Source organism: Nanorana parkeri, unplaced genomic scaffold, assembly GCF_000935625.1.
Source record: "Nanorana parkeri isolate BGI_ZX_2015 unplaced genomic scaffold, ASM93562v1 scaffold854, whole genome shotgun sequence".
Taxonomy (NCBI): domain Eukaryota; kingdom Metazoa; phylum Chordata; class Amphibia; order Anura; family Dicroglossidae; genus Nanorana; species Nanorana parkeri.
Window position 1 is genome coordinate 230188 of NW_017307122.1, and position 25046 is coordinate 255233.

A 25046-nucleotide genomic window follows, 5' to 3' on the forward strand; every position below is an offset into this window, starting at 1 on the left:
GCGGGGGGGGGGGGGGGGGGGGGGGGGGGGGCATTGAGGAACCTAGCATTGGGGCAGCAGAGAGAGTAAATCCAGCCCTGGCCCATAGACAGCAATGGAGGTGAATGATCACACCAGTGAAGGTTGTTTGCTTCCAAGGATCAGATCGCCCAATGTATGGACAAACTCATTCCATGAAATGATGTAACAACAACATAAAAGCAGAAACAGACCAGGATACAAGTAAACACCACAAAGATCAATAGAACAACTGCGAACAATGTAGACTCACGGCACCGGTAATGTAAAACAAATCCGACGACACCATCCGGACAGAGACAACACTTGTACCTGCCTGCTTGCTACACACCTGGCGTCTCCAGCAGCCTGCTGTCTCGGCAGATGTTTTCTGGCAGGAGGCGGAGGAGGGAGTGGTGAAAGGGCAGGCGTCTGAGAAGTTCAGAGTGACAGAGCGGGATGATGGGGGATGCAAAGAATAGAGATGATGATGTGTAAGCTGGAGGATAAATACACACAGCTGTCCTGCCAAACCTTGTCTGTGCATCCTCATCCCAGCATGGACGATGGGAGCAGAGGAGTCCTGGCACTGCAGACACATTGGCTCAGGTGGTGGGCATGGACATGCGCTTGCAGTGGCCATGTTTAAGGAGAAATACACCTTTTAGAAAAAAATTAAATAAATCCACACGTCTGAATAATAGAAAAAAATATATTATTTTTTGCATTGGCGCCAGTAAAGCGTTACCACCGCGATCAGTAGATCACAGCTGCAATGCTCTGGCCCCTGGAGACTCTTCCTCCGGAAATTCACCAACATTGACAAGAGGAAGAATGAAGGAGATTTGTACTCCATGGAGGACTTCAAGCTCTGGCCACTGGATAATCTTCCTCCCGACATTCACCAGCATTGACGGGAGGAAGAATGAAGGAGATTTGTACTCCATTGAGGACTTCAAGCTCTGGCCACTGGAGACTCTTCCTTCCGACATTCACCAACATTGATCGGAGGAAGAATGAAGGAGATTTGTACTCCATTAAGGACTTCAAGCTCTGGCCCCTGGAGACTCTTCCTTCCGACATTCACCAACATTGATCGGAGGAAGAATGAAGGAGATTTGTACTCCATTAAGGACTTCAAGCTCTGGCCCCTGGAGACTCTTCCTTCCGACATTCACCAACATTGATCGGAGGAAGAATGAAGGAGATTTGTACTCCATTAAGGACTTCAAGCTCTGGCCCCTGGAGACTCTTCCTCCCGAAATTCACCAACATTGACGAGAGGAAGAATGAAGGAGATTTGTACTGAGATTTGAGATATGGCCAGCAAGCACAGAGGAGTGTTATAGTCTACCTAGTCAATCCTATTAGGGCTCATTTATTATTATTATACAGGATTTATATAGCGCCAACAGTTTGCGCAGCGCTTTACAATATAAGGAAGAAATTACAATTACAATACAATTCAAGACAAGATGGTAAGGAGGGCCCTGCCCCTGAGGGCTTACATTCACACCAATAGCATTTTATACTGGGCATACACTAGTAAAGGGTTTCCCCTTGGGTCCAAATTAAAGGGGCTTCACCCGCTAGACACTGCGGCTTGATTTCTATGAATGAGATTGGAGGTGGTGTACATAGAGAGGTGAAGTGTAATAGAAAGGGGATAGTGATGCATTCGCTGTCTGTCATAAAGGAGGCTCAGAATGTGCCATAGTGATTGGCGGCCAGGGCCGGGTTTCCCACAAGGCCAACCAAGGCCCGGCCTCGGGGCAGCAGGGAGTAGAGGGGCAGCAGGGGTGTGTAATTCCTATCTCCTGATGCCCAGGCGGGTAGTTGTTTTCTACATTTAGCCCTGCTTTGGGCAAGCAGAGCTAAATGTACAGCGGGGAAGCCGCCACTTGTTTTGTACAAGTGATCTCGGCGACATTGTATGCAGCCTGCGGGTCTGCCATTCTCCGTGGGGAGGAGGGGGGAAGGGGGTTTGGAAGGTAGGGGGGGCATTGAGGAACCTGGCCTTGAGGCAGCAGAGAGAGTAAATCCGGCCCTGTTGGCGGCCATGGTAAACAGTGGGAAATGTCCTAAAGAATAGAAATGAGCTCAGGTTTGGGAAACTGAACTCCCCCCAACATGAAAGCTACCTGGGCTTCACCCCCCCAATCAGCAGCGGGTGGGGGGATTCCCCGCCCTGCAGCTGATTATATACAAAGGGGTGGGATGCTTGTGCTTTATTTATCTTATATGGTCAAATAGCCATATTAGGAAAATGTAATGTACGTAATAAAGCCATTTCCCCATATAAGGTCAATGACGTCACTGCATCTCACTCCTTTGCTTACATGTAGCTGGGGGCGAGGAATTCCCCAGCCGCAGCTCATTGCGCAACGGTGAAAGGAGTTTCGTTCAGGGTTCGGAAGGGTTCCTTCCGTGTTCAGAGGTGCTTAAATTCAGAACGATTTTGGACCTGAACCGGAGATCATCCCTACTGAAGAAGAGGTTCTTTGCGACATGTTTTCACATATAAGGAGTGTGTGTGTGTGTATAATATACTATAATAGGCCAACTATGAATGATGAATTGTAAATGAAGAAGCATCTTAGGAGGTAAACCAGATGAACTGCCACTCTGAGAATGACATAAGCTGAATAAAATCCTGAGTATAATCCCATGCCATCATTATCCAATAATCCCTACCATTCAAATTCCTTTAAAAAATGATCAGAACACACGTCACAGTTCTGCATTCTTCCAGCGCTGACTTGCTTCTTTCCTCTCGGTGTTCAGTCACGTGACATCTCAGAGGAAAATAAATCGGGACTGGAGGACTGGCACTATTATGGCAGGTCTGAACAGGGGGGCAGCAGCGTTCACTGGCTGCGGGTCCCGCTCTGATGGAGATCTGAATGGGGGAGAAGCCACACACAGGGCCACCAACCCAACATATATTAATCTACACACAGGGCCACCAACCCAACATATAATAATGTACACACAGGGTCACCAACCCAACATATATTAATCTACACACAGGGCCACCAACCCAACATATAATAATGTACACACAGGGCCACCAACCCAACATATATCAATCTACACACAGGGCCACCAACCCAACATATAATAATGTACACACAGGGCCACCAACCCAACATATATCAATCTACACACAGGGCCACCAGCCAAACATATATCAATCTAGACACAGGGCCACCAGCCCAACATACATCAATCTACACACAGGGCCACCAGCCCAACATATATCAATCTACACACAGGGCCACCAGCCATACATATATCAATCTACACACAGGGCCACCAGCCATACATATATCAATCTACACACAGGGCCACCAGCCCAACATATATCAATCTACACACAGGACCACCAACTCAACATATATCAATCTAGACACAGGGCCACCAGCCCAACATATATCAATCTACACACAAGGCCACCAGCCCAACATATATCAATCTAGACACAGGGCCACCAGCCCAACATATATCAATCTAGACACAGGGCCACCAGCCCAACATATATCAATCTACACACAGGACCACCAACTCAACATATATCAATCTAGACACAGGGCCACCAGCCCAACATATATCAATCTACACACAGGACCACCAACCCAACATATAACAATGTACACACAGGGTCACCAGCCCAACATATATCAATCCACACACAGGACCACCAGCCCAACATATATTAATCTACACACAGGGCCACCAGCCCAACATATATCAATCTACACACAGGACCACCAACCCAACATATAACAATGTACACACAGGGTCACCAGCCCAACATATAATAATGTACACACAGGGCCATCAACCCATCATATATTAATCTACACACAGGACCAACCAACACAACATATATTGGTTGATATGTTGGCTGTCTCTCCTTGCTCTCTCTCCTGGCTGTCTCTCCTCTCTCTCCTGGCTGTCATTCCTCATTTTCTCTCCTGGCTGTTTCTCCTCTCTCTCTTTCCTGGCTGTTTCTCCTCTCTCTCTCTTTCCTGGCTGTCTCTCCTTGCTCTCTCTTCTGTCTGTCTCTTCCCTGGCTCTCTCTCCTGGCTGTCTCTCCTCTCTCTCCCCTGGCTGTCTCTCCTTGCTCTCTCTGCTGGCTGTCTCTACCCTGGCTCTCTCTCCTGGCTCACCTTGCTGTATTTTGCAAACAGTGCAGTGCAACAGGCTGTGTAAACTAATATTCTTTGATGTAATACATAGCACGTCAACCACCAGAATCCACCAGAAAGGTGTCGGGGAGCTTGGCTTAGCAGACTCAGGATAATAGGTAATCATGTGTGCACAGCTAAATAAATATACCAACATGGAATAAAGGGGCCGCCATTCACACCCTTCGTGATCTACCTGCATTAGCTTTGAGAGCTACTGGTAGATCACGATCTACCTAATGGGCACACCTGATCTACACACAGGACCACCTACCCAAATGTATCAGTATTACATCTGATACAATGTGTGTGACATTAACATTACACACCAAAGGTTTACATAGTATCCTTATAAATCACTTCCCTCCATTGATTGTGACATCCAGCCAGCACACTATATCCCACGCAGTATCGCCAACTCACCCCTTGCCAAGCACTGACCTGCTCAGGTAATCAGTTTAATGTCTCCAGGTTGGAATACATAAAGACCTCGGGATCTGTGTGCTTTATGTCCTCGGCTGGTGTCGTACGGCGCAGGTTCCTCCGGAAATTCTGTGTGCACTGTAACACATAGCTCAGATTTTACAGCATTGTTCACGAGGTAGGTGTGGATCAGTCATGAATGTGCAACTTACGGGAGGAGGAAGACAATGGGTGTGATACGTTGCTGGAGGTTCTCCTGGAGACATAGCTGCTTTGTAAACTTAAAGCCCAACTCCGGGGACAATAAACTCGCCCGGGTTAAAGCAGTTATGCTGAGCAGTGTGTGGCCCCATCAGCACCATTCCTTTTTTGATGCGACTTTTTGTTGAAGGAGCCGGTCCAAAAGTAAACAGCGGCTGCAGTCTTTGTTCAGGTATTCTAACAGCAGCTCCACCGCTGTCAGAATACAATAGCCCGGGTATTTTTTTTTTCACTTTCACTTCCTGTCCCAGGGACACAACAGGATATCTCCTCAAAGCAAGAGGAAATCGCCTCTTAGACAGTGGACTCTGAAACAGGTGTCCCCATGTGAAGCTTTCCCTTCACTTCCTGTTTACTGTGATGGCTCCTAAAGCTGGACTCTGGGCCTTCCCTTCAGTGTTGCTCCTCTCCTGGACTGAAAGTGCTTACTCTGATTTCACTGCACACTGCGACCTTCTCACAATGTGCATCAGAAGCTGTAGCAAGTCAGAGAGAGCCCGCCTCGCTTCCAGGCTTGACTGTCCGTGGCCCCAGTGGCCGCTACTGTGCGCTGCGAGGGAACAGTGCTGATGCGCCGATCCCAAAACTTTGCACTTTTTTTTTTTTTTTGGTAGATCTTTATTGAAATATCACAAATGACATTTCAAGTTTCAAGTGACGCTTCAAGTTCTATCGGCTATGGTACGGTGCGGTTGTTTTGCAGCCCACCACACTGCAGCAATTTTTTTCAGCACCTATCACCACAGCGCAGTGCGGCACTCTATGATAATTGAAAACAAAAGCAACTTGCCCTGTCATTGCGTTAGGACTGCGATGGGCATGGACACCAATCCCAGCACGTCTGGTGTGAACGGCGGCTTGCACATAGTTCTACTATTTATTCTTAGAAATAGATGTCTGGTGTCTGAGGAAGTGCACACTTCTTAGAGGACAAAGAGGTGGCGAGGAGGAAGTCTGAAAGCTGAAAGGGGAACAGACAGAAATAGAAAACCCAAAAGGGGAACAAAAAAAGGAGACGGGAGGAAAATGGAAGATGGGGTGAGAAGGCAGGAAGGAGGGGGGAGGGAGAGAGGAAGGGACAGGAGGAGGAGGAAGGGGGGAGGAATGGGAAGGGAGGGAGGGAAGGAGAAAGAGTGGAGAAGAGAGGAAAGGAAGGGAAGGAAGGAAAAAGAGAGAAGAAGAGAGGAAAAGAAAGGGAAGGAGCGAGGGAAGGAGAAAGAGAGGAAAGGAAAGGGAGGGAGGGAAGGAGAAGAGAAGAAAGGGAGGGAAGGAGGGAGGGAAGGAGAAAGAGAGGAGATGAGAGGAAAGGGAGGGAGGGAAGGAGAAAGAGCAGAGGGGAAAAGAAAGGGAGGGAAGGAGGGAGGGAAGGAAAAAAAGAAGAGAGGAAAGGGGGGAGGGAAGGAGAAAGAGAAGAGAGGAAAGAAAAGGGAGGGAGGGAAGGAGAAAAAAGGAAAGGGAGGGAGGGAAGGAAGGAGGGAAGGAGAAAGAGAGGAGAAGATTGGAAAGGAAAGGGAGGGAAGGAGAAAGAGAAGAGAGGAAAGGAAAGGGGGGGAGGGAAGGAGACAGAGAGGAGAAGAAAGGGAGGGAAGGGGAAAGGGGGAGGAGAGGAAGGGAAAGAGAAAGGGAGAGAAAGGAAAGGGATGGAGGGAAGGGGAAAAAGAGGGAAGGGGAAAAAGAGAGAAGAGAGGAAAGGGAAGGAGGGAAGGAGACAGAGAGGAGAAGAAAGGGAGGGAAGGGGAAAGGGGGAGGAGAGGAAGGGAAAGAGAAAGGGAGAGAAAGGAAAGGGATGGAGGGAAAGGGAGAGAAGAAGAGAGGAAAAGAAGGGGTTAGAGGGAAGAGGAAAAGTAGAGAAGAAAGGAAAAGGAGAGAGGGAAGGGGAACGAGAGAAGTAGAGAGGAAAAGAAAGGGCGGAAGACAAGGGGAAAGAGAGGAGAAGAGAGGAAAGGAAAGGGAGGAAGGGAAGGGGAAAAAAGAGAAGAGAGGAAAGCAAAGGGAGGAAGGGAAGGGGAAAGAGAGGAGAAGAGAGGAAAGGAAAGGGAGGGAATGAAAAAGAAGAGGTAGCAGTGGTTGGGAGGGCAGAGCCAGGAAAGGGAGGGAGGGTCCTGCATTCTTAGCCGATTACCTGTCCTCACCATAATCCTGTGATTTCAGGTGACGCACACTTCCTCACCCCAGACACCTGGAATGGTGCATCATGCATAACGCACCGTGTATTACCCTCCATTCACAGGTGAAGGTTTTCACAACAAATGTACTAAATCCTTCCATACATCCTATGTATAGGTCGGCACTGCATTCCACTGAGGGACTCATAAAATAAGTCATGAATTGTATTTGAATGTTTACTCAAAGTTATATCAACAGTGGTTGTTGGGAACGATACAGAAAAATAGACGCCCAAATATTTACCTTTCCTGGGGAACATGCTGCCCCGGGCTCTCTCCAGTGGGGGTTACCAAAACTCTAGATATTAGGTCATGTGATCTCTCTGAAGGGGGAATTTATATTTTTTGTTGTTATTGGGAGAATTAATGAGAAATAGACATCCCAATATAGTTACCTTCCCTGGAGAACATGCTGCTCCAGGCTCTCTCCAGTGATGGTTGCCAAAACCCTAGAAATTCAAAACTAACTCGGGCCATGTACAAAATTAACCCTTGCAGTGGGGCTACCCTCAGACTGCAAGGGTTAACTGCTCATTTTGGTCTAGGGCCTAAAATAACAGAGATGTACTTACAACTGGCTGCTAAACTGGTCCCCACAGCCTCTTCTCTTAGACCAGGCTTGTGGTGGTCTAAGGACATGTGAGTCATCATGTCCATTAATCTGCACTGTATGGAAGGATGCCAAAGGACATTCCACAGCAGCAGTGGAGGGAGAGAGAGGTGAGTGGTCACTACTGCAGGACTGAGGATTTGGTGAACGCAGGGTCGTCCCGAGACAGGGTGTCACCCGGTCATCGCGCATGCACGGCCATCTGATTGACTTGGTCTTGCTACCTTTTCTTCCCAGCGAAACCCGAACACTCTGGCGACGCGCAGACATTTTTTTGGGAGAATGAGTTGTGGCTTATTCATATGTATATAGCGCCGCCCATTCATATGTAAATATCACAGTGGAGGCTATTTTCAGTGGGGGGCCAGTAGCCCCTATCTTAATTTTGGTTGCCCCTGTTTGCCTGACATCTTGTGTCCGGGTTTCTGCTGCCATGAAACCCGAACACAGCATTCAAAACCTGGACTGTCCGGGTGAATCCTGGACTGGTGGCAACCCTAGTTGGCACGCCGGCAGAGAGAGGAGGGGACATTCACCCGGCGGGATGATGTATGCCTCCGGGTCCCCTTACACTGTCGAGCTCTCGGTCCATGACCGAGTGCCCGACTTTTTAGAGGGGGTGACACCAAAATGACTGTAAGTCATTTTGGTGTCAACCTTGCAATGGTGTCACCCGGTTGCGGGCCGCACACCCCTTGTGACGCTACTGGGTGAATATATCTTTTTGAAACACTAGACCAAAAGGAGGACTTACCCTTGGCATTGCGGGGGGTAGCAGGGGTAGCAAACGTCCGACCCTCCAGCTGTGGTGGAACGATAAGTCCCTGGAGGCATTGCAAGATTCTCACAGCCACAGACACGACTCCATGAGATGCATCATGGGTTTTGTAGTTTCACCACAGCTGGAGGGCCGGAGGTTTGCTACCCCTGCTCTATAGGAATTGAACGGCGCCCGGCGCAGTCTGGGGGCTGGGTTGAGAATTTTATTGTATTGTATTTCCGTGTCACATACATTTTGGAAACAAAAGGTTTCTTCCTTATTCCGGGATAGCTGGCAGAGCAATATCCTCCATGAAGACACTGGACACTGAATGGGGTTGTCTTGTCGCTGCGACGCGGCAGGCCTTCGCGCTCATTATTAGGGAGGCGCACAAGGCGGACTCCCATATATGGAAGACTTGATGAGAAAGCTGCTTACATTGTGCAGAGTTTGCAAGACACAGACAGCTTGCTAGTCGAAACATGCAGCCAGCTCCCAGCGCTCGCATTCCCCGCTGCCTCCCTCTGTACAAAGGACATTAACCCTCTGCATGCTGGTTTTATGTACACCACTTGCGTCCCTTACCCAACATATGTATTACATGAGGGAACAAAATGAAATACAAATGTCAATGTGTGAGAGACGAGGGGCAGCTCGTAATAAAATCACCATTTCTAGAATTAGGTTATTGATAGTCTAACCCTGTGCACACACACACGCACTGCTATCTAATTGCACGAGCCAATGTAAAGCTAGTTGCTAGGCAAAAAAAAAAAGCTTAAAAAACACGCATTTTTTGTGCGTTTTTCAGTCTATCGGTGACATACGTTTGACTCTGCTCCAATAGGAGCTCGTATTCATTTTTGGAGCTATGGGCATTTTGCTGCAAGCAGCAGAACGGGGGCCAGTGAAAACAATGGGATTCCACCCGTTGAGGTTAGTAGTGCTAGGGCCGGGGGTAGGTAACCTCGACACTCCGCTTGTTGTAGAACTACAAGTCCCATGAGGCACTGCAAGACTCTGAAAGCCACAGGCGCTACTCCCAGAAGCATAATGGAATTTGGAGTTTCATCCTAGCTGGAGTGCTGAGGTTGCCTATCTCCTGCTTAGGCATTCGAGCTGCAGAACACTCAGGTGTCGATAGATAGGAACTTAGACTGCGTTTACACCTAAGCTTTAGGGTTACAGGCAGTGCGTCACAAGGGGGGTGCGGCCCGCATTATTATTTTGGTGTCACCCCCTATGAAAAGTCAGGCACTCGGTCATGGACCGAGAGTCCGACAGTGTCAGGAGAGAGGAGGGGACCCGGCGGCATACCTCATCCCGCCGGGTAAATGTCCCCTCCTCTCTCTGCCAGCATCCATCACCAAGATGGCCGCCGGCAGGCGTCAATTAGATAGCCACGCATGCTCAATGACATAATTGTGCACGCGCGTGGTGACGTCATGGCGGGGTGTCACCCGGTCCCCGTTCCTGGGTGACACCCGACTTCGGGACGCCCCTGGTGCTGAGATTGCCTACCTCCTGCTTAGGCATTCAAGCTTCAGAACACTCAGGTGTCAATAGGACCTTAGACCAGGGGTAGCCAACCAGTGGTCCTCCAGCTGTGGTGAAACTACAAATCGCAAGATGCATCACAGTATCTGTGGCTGTGAGAATGTTGCAATGCCTCATGGGATTTGTAGTTCCACCACAGCTGGAGGATCACTGGTTGGCTACCCCTGCCTTAGACTGCACTTACACCTAAGCTTTAGGGTTACAGGTGATTTTGGGGCATTTCTATTTTTGAGCGTTCTTGTTTTAGCCAATGGAAAGCTAGTTACTAGAAGGAGGTGATTGTTTAGCCTTAAAAAGTGCTCATTTTCAGGCATCTTCTGGTGCTCCCATTAAAGTCTATGGGGCCACAAACCCAAATTCTGCTTCAAAAGTGCTCATGTATGTTTATGAGCTCCAGGCGTTGAGCTTCAGGCGCCTCCCCATTCATATATATAAACAGGCACAATTTCAAGGCATGGGGTTTTGGATGTCGAGCGTTTTGGAACTTTGAGGTTCAAGCTACAAAACGCTCAGGTGTCAATCAGGACACACATCTCTGAAGCTGGCTGCAGATGTTCTTACGAACGCTCATACGAAAATGCCATCAGAAACCTGACGTATGTGGTTTAAAATTTCATTTGTTCGAGAAAAATCCATCCCGTTCCTTCACATTTTTTGGGTCACTGCGGTTGAAAATGATCGGTGACTTCATCTCATTTTTTAGAATGAATTGTTACTGGTGTATGGCCAGCTTTGGTAGACTATCTCCCATTCCTTACTGGGAAACGTTTCTACCTTACTTGCGCAATATCTGACCATGGCTCGCATGCGGTAAACGTTTTCTTTTTATGTCTATGTAAAAAAGAAGGGAAGTATCCTGAATTGGTAACAAGGGATTTGCAAGATGTTGCAAAATCACTAAAGGAAAGCACATTATGGGTTAAGTGTTAACTCTAGACTGACTCTCGCAATGACACTAGCCTTTGCTCACGTATGGTTCACCTACAAGGTGATCCAATGGCTTGACCAAGTATTTAACTCATTGGTTCACCTCCTGCTGGATTCCACATAACACAAAATATACTAAACATCCATCAAGAAAAGGGGGAGCGCCACATAAAGGCCACCACAGATGTGCAGACCTGCCCACCCTGGCACAGCGATCTTATAATAGAGTCTCAATACAGCTACCCTGGCACAGAGAACTCATCAATAGTGTCCCCAAGAAGAAGAACCAGCCACCCAGGCACAGAGAACTCATCAGTAGTGTCGCCAAGAAGAAGAACCGGCCACCCAGGCACAGAGAACTCATCAATAGTGTCGCCAAGAAGAAGAACCGGCCATCCTGGCACAGGCAACTCATCAATAGAGTCTCCAAGAAGCAAACCCAGCCACCATGGCACAGATAACTCATCAATAGTGTCCCCAAGAAGAAGAACTGGCCACCCTGGCACAGAGAACTCACCAGAAAAGTCCCCAAGAAGCAAAGCAGCGACATCACCATAGAGATCTCACCAATAGAGTCCCTATGTAGCAGACCCAGCCTCAACAGTACAAATCTCACTGATAGAGTCCCCGAGAAGCAGACCAGCCAGACCAGTAAGGGATCCCATCAATAGATTCCCCAAGGAGCAGACCAGCCACACCGATACAGAGATCTCACTAATGGGGTCCCTATGAAGCAGACCCGGCCTCAATAGTACAGTCACTCACTGATGGAGTCCCCGAGAAGCAGACTAGCCACACCAGTAAGGGATCCCATCAATAGATTCCCCAGCCACACCGATACAGAGATCACACCAAGAAGTACCATACCGTTACAGAAATTTCACCAACAGGAGCCCCAAGAAGCAGACCCAGCCCCACCAGAACAAATCTCACTAATAGAGTCCCCAAGAAGTAGACACAACCACACTGGTGCAGACATCTCTCCAAAAAGTCCCCAAGAAGCAGACCCAACCATACCGGAACTGGGATCCCACCAATAGAGTTCCCAAGAACCAGATCCGGCCCCACAGTTATGGAGATCTCACCAATAGAACCCCCAAGAAACAGACCCGGCCCCACCGGTACAAAGAACTCACCATCAGAGTCCCCAAGAAGCGACTTCAGCCACACTGCCACAAAGATCTCACTAAAGCGAGTCCCCAAGAAGCAGACCCGGTATAGAAAACTCATAAATAGGGTCCCCATGGCAACATAAGTATCCTTCAGATTGTTCAAATCCTAACTCCTAGCCAAAGCTATTCTTCTTTTTTTTTTTTTTCTACAGAGTGGCTGAGAGTGAATTGTCTGAGAATTTGCAGGAATGTAAATGATGGTAAGTAGAATATGTCAAACTAAAGTTAAAGAGCGCACCTGATGGCCCGGCATATTCCAAGAGGAATCACACGTAGTGCCGTCAACAGGGATTAGCCCAAAAATCCCAAATTCTTATAGAAAAATATGAAGCCAAATGACAGCACAACATTCCTCTTCAGTACCGGAAACATATTTGTTACATTATATCATCAAATTGGCAGATCGATCAATCTGGGGATTGAATGTGACATCTTTCTTTATTCTAGCAAACAAGAATTTTGTGCTTCAAAGTATATCTGCCTATTTTGGGGTGGACAAATTAATATGGAATTCAGGAGCCAGTCAGTCCAATCCAGGGGCCCTTGTTTTAGGGGCCAGCTCCATTGACAACAACTAGAGAAAACCTCAAAAGTTAAGGGTCGGTTGTAATTCTTAAAAGAGAACTATGGGGTAAGTGTTTTTCCCCATAGTTCTCCCAAGGGTCACGGGAGGACATATACTAGCGTCCTCCCGTCACCCAAAGCTCAGTATATAGCGCGCTACAGCTCGCGGTACACCGAGTCCGCCGCAGCCGTGTGATTGACATTACTGTCGAGATCCACCCAGCTGCGTGTGTGACAGCTGGCTCTGCCTATCTAGAGGCAGAGCCAGCTGTACCCGCCCCCTCCCCCGTCCGTTCCGCCAGTCAGCGCTGGAGGATCGGAGCGGATGGGGGGGGAATCCCTGCAGGGAGCCGTGAGTGACAGTCACCACTCTCTGCGGGGAGATGATTGAGGAGTGAGCGAGCGACGGTATGTGTTCGCTCACTTCCCCATCTATTGAGCCGACGTGTGACAGTTTCAGTGTCACACGTTGGCTCGAACTATGAGGATGAGTGAAAATCACTCACCTCATAGTTCTCCTTTAAGGAACATTGGCAACCTGGCTCCTGGGATTTGCCCAACCCCAATTATATATATATATATACAGTGCCTGGCCAAAAGAAAAGTCACCACCTGGGTTTTGGGCAGTGTTATGATCTGGGTTTGCTTCATTTGGTCATGTCTAGGTTCAGCAACGTTATGACCCCCAAAAAACGAGGTCAGCTGACTCCTTGAATATACTGAATGGCCAGGTTTATCCATCAATGGATTGAATGGCACATTGGGCATATTCCAAGATGGCAATGCAAGGATTCATCGGGCTCAGATTGTGAAAGAGTAGTTCAGGGAGCATGAGACATCATTGTCACACATGGATTGGCCACTACAGAGTCCAGACCTTCACCCCATTGAGAAGCTTTGGGATGTGCTGGAGACGACTTTACGCCGTGGTCCGACAAGATGTGATGGACTACAATCTCAATACAAATTAGTGACCTAAACCTGAGATTGTAGTCCGTCACAGGAGTGAGCTTGGAGCGGTGACTACTTCACAACACACAGGGACCATAGGGAACAGAAGTAGCCCCCCTCCAGAAGGAAGGACAGTGTCAGCACCAATTCAGTGCAGAATCCGTTAAAAAAAATCACACTAGCTCTATTTTGCGGGACGCAGGGTTTCGTAACGAGCGGCCGCCGCAAAAGTCTGAACAATTGTTTTTTTTATGTTTAGAGTGGCTATTCGTACCACTGAATACGCGCGGACAACAGCTCCTGTGTGAATAACGCCTTAGCGCTTGCTCACACCACTTACAGTGCGTTCCAGATCGGTTGCTGCTGGAACACACTGTGCCGCACACTAAACTCCCCCCTGCATTCTGGGACGGGGCGTGGCGGTGCATTGAAGTCAATGGCACCGTAGCCACGCCCGCTGTGTAGTCGCCTGCACTGCAACGCGGCAAAGCAATGCCTGTGCGATTGCCCAAAAAATAGGGCGTGCAGCATTGCTTGGACCGCAGGCATTGTTTTGCCAGATGTCCCGGTGCAGGGCGATCACACTGCGGACGGGAGTTTTGTGGCTGCAGTGCCTTTGTCTTCAATGCACCGCACTCCCCTTCCTGTCCCAGAATGCAGGGGGAGTTTACCGCTCTGGAACGCACTGTAATTGGTGTGAATAAGCCCTAAAAACCCTTTTATACCTGGACATCCATTGCTGTAATTGTCTTCAGCTTACACTGCAGCTTCTCTGACTGCTGAAATCTTAAAGACTCGTTTACACCCTTGCCTGGAATGCAAGGGATCGCATACTCAAAGTCTCTGGGGTGGCAGTGCCATTCATGCCATCGGCTGCACCAGCAGAACGCACGGTAATACAATGCCCTGCGTTGAAGTGTGGTGCAATCACAAAACATTGTGCATGCCCTGTTTTTGGCGGGCGGGCCGCGCCTCCAGTTCTATTGACATGAATGGCACTGCCACGCCGCCTCCCACCCCAGAACGTAAGGAGACTTTGTGCATGCGATCCCTTTAGTCAATGGCATTACTTTTTTTTGGGGGGGGGGATAAAAATGTTGCTATGGGGCGCTGTGATTTCTGGTTGCACCCCTGAGAACAAGTAAGGGAACCTCTGGGTGGAAGTCTATGTACACAGGTCAAACATTGAAGAAAGCAGCAACCATTATTAAAGGTGTTTTACATTGGAAGCTGCTGAGGTTGAGTGATATCAGACACGCCTTTAACCTGTAAATAGAATCTTTATATAGCAGTGTTGGTGAGTTTTGCTGCAGCACTTATTAACCCCTGCACAGCCAGGAGCCCAGCCTTTTCCTGGGGTGTAGCTGAAGCCCAAGCTGTGTCCATATGACACACATGGACGGGAAACGAAGGCGACAGACAGCAGACCGCTAGCAGCTCAGCCTCTCCCCGCCCACTATGACTGCGATTCCCGGCCCGTCCCTCCCGACTGCCCCCATCCCGTCTGATCAGAAAACAAGGAAAGTCCCCGGGATTCGCGGAAGTTTGTGCTGCCGTCGTTGGCTCTAGCTGGCGATCTCTGCTGTCCGGTTCGCTGCATCTGATGGCCACAGATTCCTCCGCTCGTCCAGCCCGAGTCTGAGCCGACCCAATGGCCGCCGCTTTCCTGCTAGCCGCTGCGCTGCTGGGCTCGTCCCGCGGCTTCAACCTGGACTCGGAGAAGCCCGTCATCTATGCCGGGACCGAGGGCAGCTACTTCGGCTTCGCCGTGGACTTCTTCTCGTCCTCCTTGCTGATCGGGGCTCCCAAAGCCAACAGCAGCCAGCCTGGCATCAACCAAGGGGGCGACGTGCTGAAATGCGACTGGAGAAATGCCAAATGCCAGCCTATTGTCTTCGACTCAACTGGCAATCGATACTATGCCGACAACGACCCCATCGAGTTCAAATCTAACCAGTGGTTCGGGGCATCCCTGAGAGTCAAAGACGACAAGATCCTTGCCTGTGCCCCCTTGTATCACTGGAGGACTGAGGCCAAGCAAGAAAGGGAGCCAGTTGGGACTTGTTACTTGAAGGATGGAGACAAGATTGTGGAATATGCGCCCTGCAGGTCTACTTCCAAAGCAGACGCCCAGGAGCAAGGCTTTTGCCAGGGCGGGTTCAGCGTTGACTTCACCAACAACAACCGGGTCCTTCTCGGGGGTCCCGGCAGCTTCTACTGGCAGGGTCAACTCATCTCGGACAAGATCGAGAACATTTTTAAAAACTACGACCCCGCGAAGTACAGCACCACCTACGAGGGTCAGCTGGCCACCAGATCGGCCAGCCCCGTGTACGACGACAGCTACTTGGGCTATTCCGTGGCGGTGGGTGACTTCAACGGAGACGGTGTCGATGATTTCGTCTCCGGGGTGCCGAGAGCAGCCAAAACGCTGGGGATGGTGTCCATTTACAACGGCCAGTCGATGGCGTCGCTGTACAATTTCACCGGAGAGCAAATGGCCGCCTATTTTGGTTATTCCGTGGCCACGACAGACATCAATGGCGATGGGCTGGTGGACCTGTTCGTGGGGGCTCCCCTTTTTATGGACCGCGGCTCCGATGGGAAGCTCCAAGAAGTTGGGCAAGTCACCGTTTATATTCAGCAAAGCAGAGCGGGGCTTCGGTTTTTATTGAAGCTGACTGGTTTTTACGCTTTTGCAAGATTCGGCAGCTCCGTGGCGCCTCTTGGTGACGTGGACCAAGACGGTTTCAATGACATTGCCATTGGGGCACCTTACGCCGGAGAAGGTAAAAACGGCCTCGTGTACATTTACAACGGAAGAAGTTCTGGGGTCAGCACAACACCCTCCCAAGTTCTTGAAGGACAATGGGCCTCTAGAACCATGCCGCCGAGTTTTGGATACTCCTTGAAAGGTGCTACCGACATTGATGAGAACGGCTATCCTGATTTGGTGGTTGGAGCTTTTGGGGCAGACAAGGCTATATTATACAGGTCCAGGCCTGTTGTCACGGTGAATGCCGTTCTAGAAGTGAATCCAACCATACTGAACCCGGAAAGTAAAACCTGTACTCTTCAAAATGGAGCTATGGTTTCCTGCTTTGATGTGAAATTCTGCCTCAAAGCCACTGCCAAAGGGAACGTCCCGGCAACCCTGAACTTTAAGGTGGAACTTTTGTTGGATAAGCTTAAACAGAAGGGAGCAGTACGAAGAGCGTTGTTCCTTCACACCGCACAGCCCACTCATTCCAAGAACATGACAATAGGGAATGGAGGGAACATGCGTTGTGAAGAATTAAAAGCCTATCTACGGGATGAGAGCGAGTTTCGGGACAAACTCACACCTATCACAATCTTCATGGATTACGAAATGGATTATAAGGCCGCCGCTGATCCATCTGGACTAATGCCCATCCTTAACCAGCTCACCTCGGCCAACCTAACCAAACAGGCGCACATCTTGTTGGACTGCGGCGACGACAACATCTGCAAGCCTAAGTTGATGTTATCGGTTGAAAGCCAGCAACAACAAATCTACATCGGAGATGACAGCCCCTTGACTCTGTTCGTTGATGCCCAAAATCAAGGCGAAGGGGCCTACGAAGCAGAACTTTTTGTCTATATACCACCCCAGGCAGACTTTATTGGCGTTGTCCGAAACAATGAATCCTTGACACGCTTGTCTTGTGCCTTCAAAACGGAAAATCAGACGCGCCTTGTCGTATGCGACCTTGGAAATCCCATGAAGGCCGGGACAAGGGTCTTGGCAGCCTTGCTGTTTAGCGTCCACCAGCTAAGTGAGATGGACAACACCGTCAACTTTGACTTGCAGATCCAAAGCTCTAACCAGTATGACAATACCAGTGCCAAGCAGTCCCTGCGGATTGCCCTGGCGGTTCTGGCCGCAGTTGACATAAGAGGCGTTTCCACTCCGACGGAGGTCTTCCTGCCCATTGCAAACTGGGAACCCAAGGAGAACCCGGTAACGGAAGATGACGTTGGACCTCTGGTTCAACATATCTTCGAGCTCAGAAACAATGGCCCCAGTGCGTTCAGCAAAGCGATGCTCAACATCCAGTGGCCCTACAAGTACAAGAACAACTATCTGTTGTACATTGTCAAATATGAAATCGACGGCCCCATGGACTGCACTTCTGATGTTCTGATCAACCCACTGGACCTCAAACTGTCCAGTTCGCAAGCGGACGAGGTGAAAAACGTGACCCGCACGGAACGCAATCGGCGCGAACTTCCGCTGGTGGACGGCGAACTGCAGACCATTGGCTGCGGCCAAGCGCAGTGTCTCAAGATTGAATGCCACGTGGAGCGCGTGGAAAGAGGAAAAAGCGCCATCTTGTACATTCGGTCAAGATTGTGGACGCCGACGTTTCTGAATAGCGAGAACCAGAACCATTCCTATTCTTTAAAATCTTCCGCCACGTTCCATGTGCTGGAATTCCCTTATAAGAACATGAGTCTTCCTGATATAAACAATTTCACCGAGGTCACGACCAACATCCTGTGGGTGAACCAGACGTCCAGCGCCCCCGTACCCGTGTGGGTCATAGTACTCGCAGTGCTGTCAGGTTTGCTACTGTTGGCCCTAATGGTGTTTATTATGTACAAGTTGGGGTTCTTTAAACGTGTCCGGCCTCCTCAGGAGGAGACGGAAACCGAACAGCTTCAGCCGCATGATAATGAAGGAAACACAGATGCTTGAGTTAATCATTCCTACATTTTTTTGTTGTTTTTGTTCCAGGAATAACTTAGTTCCCCAAAGCAGTTTTAAAGTGGACGCTCCACTTCTGTGCACACGCTGCCAAGTTTCTGTCTTATGTATCAAAGAGGGTTCATTCGGTGATGTAGCGTAAAGTTCAGTAATGGTATGCAAAGCCTGATTTTGGGGTTTATGGTAGTCAGATCACTGAAAGTTGTAATACACTTAGGGCAGGGATGGCGGCCCTCCGGCTGTGGTGGAACTACGAATCCCATGAGGCTTTGCAAGATTCTCACAGCCACAGACATGACTCCCGGAGAGAGAGATGCTTCATGGGATTTGTTGTTTCACCACAGCTGGAGGGTCGGAGTTTGGCCATCCCTGACTTAGGGGCTGATATATAAATGTCGCGCCCGGTGAATAGCTGGGCGGATGCCGTTTGCCCGCCACTAGGTGGTGCTGAGGAGCAGAGGATTTTCTTATGCTCTTCAGCGCCATCTAGGGCCACTAGGGAAATTTATAAATCAGCCCCTTACTGTGAATGTCTGAGCAAAAAAAAAACATTGGGGGGGAATTTATCAAAACTGGAGCAGTTGCCCATGGCAACCAATCAGCTTCTCTTTTCAGTTTGTTCAGTGATGGTTTGAAAATGAAAGGTGGATGCTGATTGGTTGCCATGCACAGCTGCTCCAGATTTTGATAAATTCCCCTCATTCTGTATATCTCTCCGACATATGCTGTGTTTTGTTTTAGTGCCGAATAATACCTTTTTGATCCTGCCAGAAATGCACTCTGCTCCTAATTTGCTCCTGCATCACTGACAACTAAGGATGAGCTCGGGTTTGTCTATACTTGAGTTCATCTGAATCTGGAAGGAAGTTGTCCTTGACGGCTCAGTCAGCTGCGGCCAGGTCATTCGTCACCCTGCAGCTGCACATAAAGGGACATTATTGACCTTATATGGTCATATTTGGTCAATGACATCGCCCTAAAATGTCCATATAAGGTCAATGATGTCACCAGGATCCCATCCCTTTACATACAGCACTGGCATCTTCCTTCCAAGTTTGACTAAAGCTGCCCATACACCTGGCGATCATCGGACGACACTTTTCGTCCGATGATCGAACCGTCGTCGGATTTTCGTACAGCGGCCCCATCCTGCCCCGATTATCGCAAGGTTGGATCAGCGGTAATTAAAAGAAAGCACCTGGACGAATTGCGGTAATCGGCCGCGCGTATTTTGCGAAAATCGTACGACCGACCGAAGTTTTCTGACCTGCTGGTTAGTCAAAAGTCGATCGATTGTACCGTATTTGCGGTTGTACACTGCCCATCAACCTCACGAAAGCGCGATCGCATACGAAAATCGTCCGATTATTCGTAAGGTTTATGGGCAGCTTTACTCAAGTTTGGACCGAACCCGAGCTCATCCCTACTGACAACACTGCTGGGGATTTCTGTCAGCTCATAGCAGGAAGTTAGGTGCTCACTGGTTTCTGGCAGATCTACAGGTATTTGTCTGTACTTGGATGGGGAAATGCGCATGTACTAAGGACATACCGAAAACAATTTCTTTTTTTGCTTAGACATTCACTTGTTTTTATGAAATTCACTGCCATTCATACCTACTATAGTGTGATTTGCACTTAAGCTTGAAGAACGCCTTACCTAGGCGCGCAACTGTGCATTTGTAGACGCATCTAAAGCGTGCCAGCTGTGTGTTTTACGTGTTCTACCCTTAGTCCTTGTGGAAGGTACACGTAAGCGGTAGGCAGGCCCTTTTAAAGAAGAACTTGGGGAACAAAATGTACCCTTGCAGTGGGGCTGCCCTGGCACTGCGAGAGTTAACTGCTCATCTTCTCTAGGGGGCTCAAATAAAGCAGATATCATTCTCGCCCGGCTGCCAGACCCGCCCCCTCCGCACTTTTCTCCTGTGGTCTAAGGTCCCGCGATGTCACTACGTCTTATGCAGGTCTATTAGACGCGGGGGGAGGGGGGAGCATTCTACGGCCTGAGCAGAGTGGAAGAAAGGTGAGCGGTTACTGCCGCAGGTCTGAGGATCCTTGGTCCCGCTGGCCTACTAAGCCAGTCCCTGCCGTCTCTTCTCCCCTGGGTTCCTGCGTCTAAGCGCGCGCTGACTTCATTGCATCCTATGCAGGTCTATTAGACGCAGGGCGGAGGGACATTCTACGGCCAGAGCAGAGGGGAAAAAAGGTGAGCGGTTACTGCCGCCGGTCTGAGGATCCTTGGTCCTGCTGGCCTACTAAGCCAGTCCATGCAGTCTCTTCTCCCCTGGGTTCCTGCTTCTCAGGGCGCGCTGACTTCATTGCATCCTATGCAGGTCTATTAGACGCGGGGGGAGGGGGGGGCATTCTACAGCCAGAGCGGAGGGGAAGGTTAGCGGTTACTGCCGCCGGTCTGAGGATCCTTGGTCCCGCTGGCCTACTAAGGCAGTCCCTGCAGTCTCTTCTCCCCTGGGTTCCTGCGTCTAAGGGCGCGCTGACTTCATTGCATCCTATGCAGGTCTATTGAGTTGCATTAGACGAGAGGGCGCCAAGGGACGTACCACATCACAGAGAGGTAGAGGGGTGAATGGCGTCCACCGTGGGACCGAGGATCAGATGGGGTATATCTGCTTTATTGAAGCACTTAACCCTTGCAGTGCCGGAGTAAGCCCCACTACAAGGGTACGGTTCTTTAAATCACACTCCAGTAAAACTCACACTCCATATAGTATTAAAAACATTGGTACTCCCCTCCCCATCAGCCTTTGGTCACGTAAAACATTTCTAAGTAAAGAGGTGTCACATCGATACGGTTTCCTGTGTTTTGAAACAAGACTTTACTAAGAATAGCCGAATAATGTCGCTGGTTCCTAGTACATAGAATGAGGTTAGATTGGTCAGCTCCGCTGCGTGTGCATTGTACAGTGTAAAGCGTCTCTAACCCCAAAAACAAACATGTCGTAAATTGCAGCTAAACAGTCCTGAGATGGGGCGTCTGCATTCGTTTTCTTTTATCGGGCTCTTTTTCCACTTTATTTTCACCTGGTAATGCTGTGAATGGCTACGCTCCCTGTTCCACTGTATCTATGGAGTCGTGGTTGTCACCCAGCCCCGGACTACGAATACATCTGCCTTTTGTTCAACTCCATTACCTAGTGCAGGGGTAGGCAACCTCGGCTCTCCAGCTGTGCTCAAACTACAAATCCCATAATGCTTCTGCCTCTGGGAGTCATGCCTGTGGCTTGCAATGCCTTATGGGTTTTGTAGTTTCAGCACAGCTGGAGAGCCGAGGTTGCCTACCCCTGACCTAGCGGCTGATGTGTTTAGTAGTTTGCAAGATTTTTTTTTTTGTCTTGCAGGATATGGCATTTCTGGCAGGATTAACAGGTATTTTCTGTACTTGCCGAAAATGTGTTAAGCCTAAAAAAAAAACCGAATGCATCCACCACATCCGAGGACTGGTAAGCTGAAGTATATTACGTTTTTGTTCTTGGGTTTAGTTATGCCTTGAATCCCAACTCCGGGGATTGCACGCGCTCTCCTCTAGCTCTGCAAGGGTTACATGCTCACAGGGGGTAGAGGAAAGGGCTGTATTACCTTCTTGCTTGCGTACTATTTTCCCTGACTCTTAGGCCCCATTCACACTTGACGAGTCGCAAATCGCGCGATTTGCATTTTGCGTGATATCGCGCAAAGGCTTGCATTGAGCAAGCGAGAATCGCGGCAAAATCCGCTCCAAGAAGGGTCCTGCTGTAGCGACACTTGACCCGCGACAGCAGGACCCTTTGCCCCATTGAGATGCATTGAAGAGCGATATCGCGCGGTAAATAGCCGCGATATCGCGGGAATTACCGCGCTATAAATCGCTAAGTGTGAACGGGGCCTTAGGTTGTGGTTGGTCCCTCGCCACCCTCAGGTACAGTGCAGGGCTAGTGGCCCCAGATTGTACAGGGGTGTGGTCGCTCCTGCTCTCAAGGGAGAGGTTGCCCAGATGCTGGGAGCCTGCCGGAGCTTGGAGTAAGGCAGGGATCACACCTTATTCCTCAACCCCCTAGACTTAACAAGCATTTAACCTCTGCAGTGGGGCCCACAGGGTTAAATACTCATTAGGTGTAGGGAACCGAGTTGGGCTTTAAGTGAAAGGAGCTGGCTTATGAAGCATTCACCCGACATATATCGTTACTGCCACTAGATGGAGCCGAGGAGCACAAGACATTCCTATTCTCCTCGGCGCCATCTAGTGGCAGTAATAAAAGGTGAATGGCGTTTGCTCGGCTATACTCTGGATGAACGCTTTATAAATCAGCCCAAAGTGTATGTCCGGGCAACTTTTTTTTTTACTTTGGATAGAGCGGGGTAAGATTAGAACCGTGTCAGGTTTTTACTGCTATCTTAGGTTGCGTTAGAAAGTTCCCGTCACTTACTGTCAAAGGTTCCAGAAAGGACGTGGGTGGCGATCTCCAAGAACAGAAATATAAAATGCTTTTTTTTTCTTAAAAGAGAACTATGGGGTAAGTGTTTTTTCCCCCATATTTCCCGTTAGGGTCACGGGAGGACATAAACTAACCTCCTGTGACCCAAAGCTCAGTATATCGCGGGCTGTACTGAGAGCGTCGCAGCAGGGACGGATCCCGACAATACTGTCTGGATCCACCCAGCTGCGTGAGTGACAGCTGGCTCTGCCTGTCTAGAGGCAGAGCCAGCTGTGCCCGCCCCCTCCCTGTTTGTTCCTCCAGTCAGCGCTGGAGGATCAGAGTGGGGAGGGGGGAATCCCTGCAGGGATCGGTCACTGCAGGGAGACGATCGGGAAGTGAGCGGATCGGCTGCATGTTTCTGCTCACTTTCCCATCAATAGAGCCGACCTGTGACAGCTTCTTTGGCACAGGTCGGCTCTAACTATGAGAATGAGTGGTGACCTCCTTTAGGCGTAGGGAAGGCTGGAATCACCATCCGCTTTTTTGCTGCTTGCACTCCAACAGATTTTTCCTCACTTCCTGTCTGGTCAAGCGGTTGTCACCGTGACAGTGAGGGGAAGCGGTTGTCACCGTGACAGTGAGGGGAATCGGTTATCACCGTGACAGTGAGGGGAAGCGGTTGTCACCGTGACAGTGAGGGGAAGCGGTTGCCACCGTGACAGTGAGGGGAAGCGGTTGCCACCGTGACAGTGAGGGGAAGCGGTTGCCACCGTGACAGTGAGGGGAAGCGGTTGCCACCGTGACAGTGAGGGGAAGCGGTTGCCACCGTGACAGTGAGGGGAAGCGGTTGCCACCGTGACAGTGAGGGGAAGCGGTTGCCACCGTGACAGTGAGGGGAAGCGGTTGCCACCGTGACAGTGAGGGGAAGCGGTTGCCACCGTGACAGTGAGGGGAAGCGGTTGCCACCGTGACAGTGAGGGGAAGCGGTTGCCACCGTGACAGTGAGGGGAAGCGGTTGCCACCGTGACAGTGAGGGGAAGCGGTTGCCACCGTGACAGTGAGGGGAAGCGGTTGCCACCGTGACAGTGAGGGGAAGCGGTTGCCACCGTGACAGTGAGGGGAAGCGGTTGCCACCGTGACAGTGAGGGGAAGCGGTTGCCACCGTGACAGTGAGGGGAAGCGGTTGCCACCGTGACAGTGAGGGGAAGCGGTTGCCACCGTGACAGTGAGGGGAAGCGGTTGCCACCGTGACAGTGAGGGGAAGCGGTTGCCACCGTGACAGTGAGGGGAAGCGGTTGCCACCGTGACAGTGAGGGGAAGCGGTTGCCACCGTGACAGTGAGGGGAAGCGGTTGCCACCGTGACAGTGAGGGGAAATCTCTTTACTGGAGCACCAAATGGCTGTAAAAACCTGACAGAGGTTCTTATACTTCCCGCTATATCCAAATCTAGAAATAAAGTTTTCGGTGTGACCTACACTTTAAAGCTGCTCTTTCTGTACCAGTGAAAGCCCGGCCTTTCATCCCAAAGCAGATTCCGGTTTTATTCTCTCAGGACGGGATGGGAAAAATATGTTTTTTTCTTTTTGCTATTGATAAGAACAATTACTGATTTAGAAGCTGATCAATAACGCCGGTGATCAATATAGTATGTCGATGGCTGCTGTGCAAACCGTGTCCACCCAGGACCACTAACAGGCCACGTTTACTATAGGTCCAGGCCGGAGCACCGATCCTGTGTATGATATCATTCCTATGCAGTACCCCCGGTATATAATGTTCATGTATGCACACACGTGTACTCTGCCAATAGCTCATACATGTGCCCTACAGGTGAATAACATGGGGATACCAACAAAGCCATGTGCACTGAAACTTATGCAGTAGCTGTAAATGACACAAGCGTTACTTTTGCAATTTTTGTTTTTTTGGGGGGGAAAAATAATACAGTCTGGGTGCACCCCACTTTAAAGCTGAACTTCAGGCAGATAGATGGGTAAAAAATAAATGTATATATTTGTTTTCCATATACAGTAAACTCCCAATTATCCGGCATCCACGGGGATTGTTAGATTCCAGATAAATGTAGTTTCTGTTTGCTTGAGAGGTACTATTAAAAATAGGTCTAACTAATGCCATACCCCATACTATACCTTTTATCATAACATGGACTCTGTATTGACTTCATATTAATATTGAAAGGACCAATAGGCACACTTAGGCCAAATTAAGACAAATAGGCGCACGATCATTTCCAGGATAACACATGCCGCAGAACAAGTGAGTAGATGGGATTTTTTTTCTTTCTGGTTAGTTGAATTCCGGATAACA

At 49.5% G+C, this 25046-nt stretch overlaps 2 protein-coding genes across 4 annotated transcripts in view; one reads left to right on the forward strand and one right to left on the reverse strand.

Annotated features, from left to right (window-relative positions):
- FGD1 (FYVE, RhoGEF and PH domain containing 1) overlaps window positions 1-25046 on the reverse strand; it is a 144270-nt gene that overhangs the window by 54208 nt on the left and 65016 nt on the right. The gene's annotated exons all lie outside the window — the stretch shown is intronic.
- ITGAV (integrin subunit alpha V) lies at window positions 15227-18389 on the forward strand. Of its 2 annotated transcripts, XM_018565513.1 has the most exons (2): window positions 15227-15699; window positions 15802-18389. In XM_018565513.1, exons 1-2 carry the CDS (start codon window positions 15229-15231, stop codon window positions 18295-18297), a joined length of 2967 nt encoding a protein of 988 aa, XP_018421015.1. In that variant the 5' UTR covers window positions 15227-15228; the 3' UTR covers window positions 18298-18389. The 2 variants fall into 2 exon arrangements, with proteins under 2 accessions (XP_018421015.1, XP_018421014.1); XM_018565512.1 differs by having other exon boundaries at window positions 15227-18389.

Bases quoted from the DNA above. Each gene is read 5' to 3' on its own strand.
- ITGAV (XM_018565512.1), top strand. From the start codon at position 15,229: ATGGCCGCCGCTTTCCTGCTAGCCGCTGCGCTGCTGGGCTCGTCCCGC.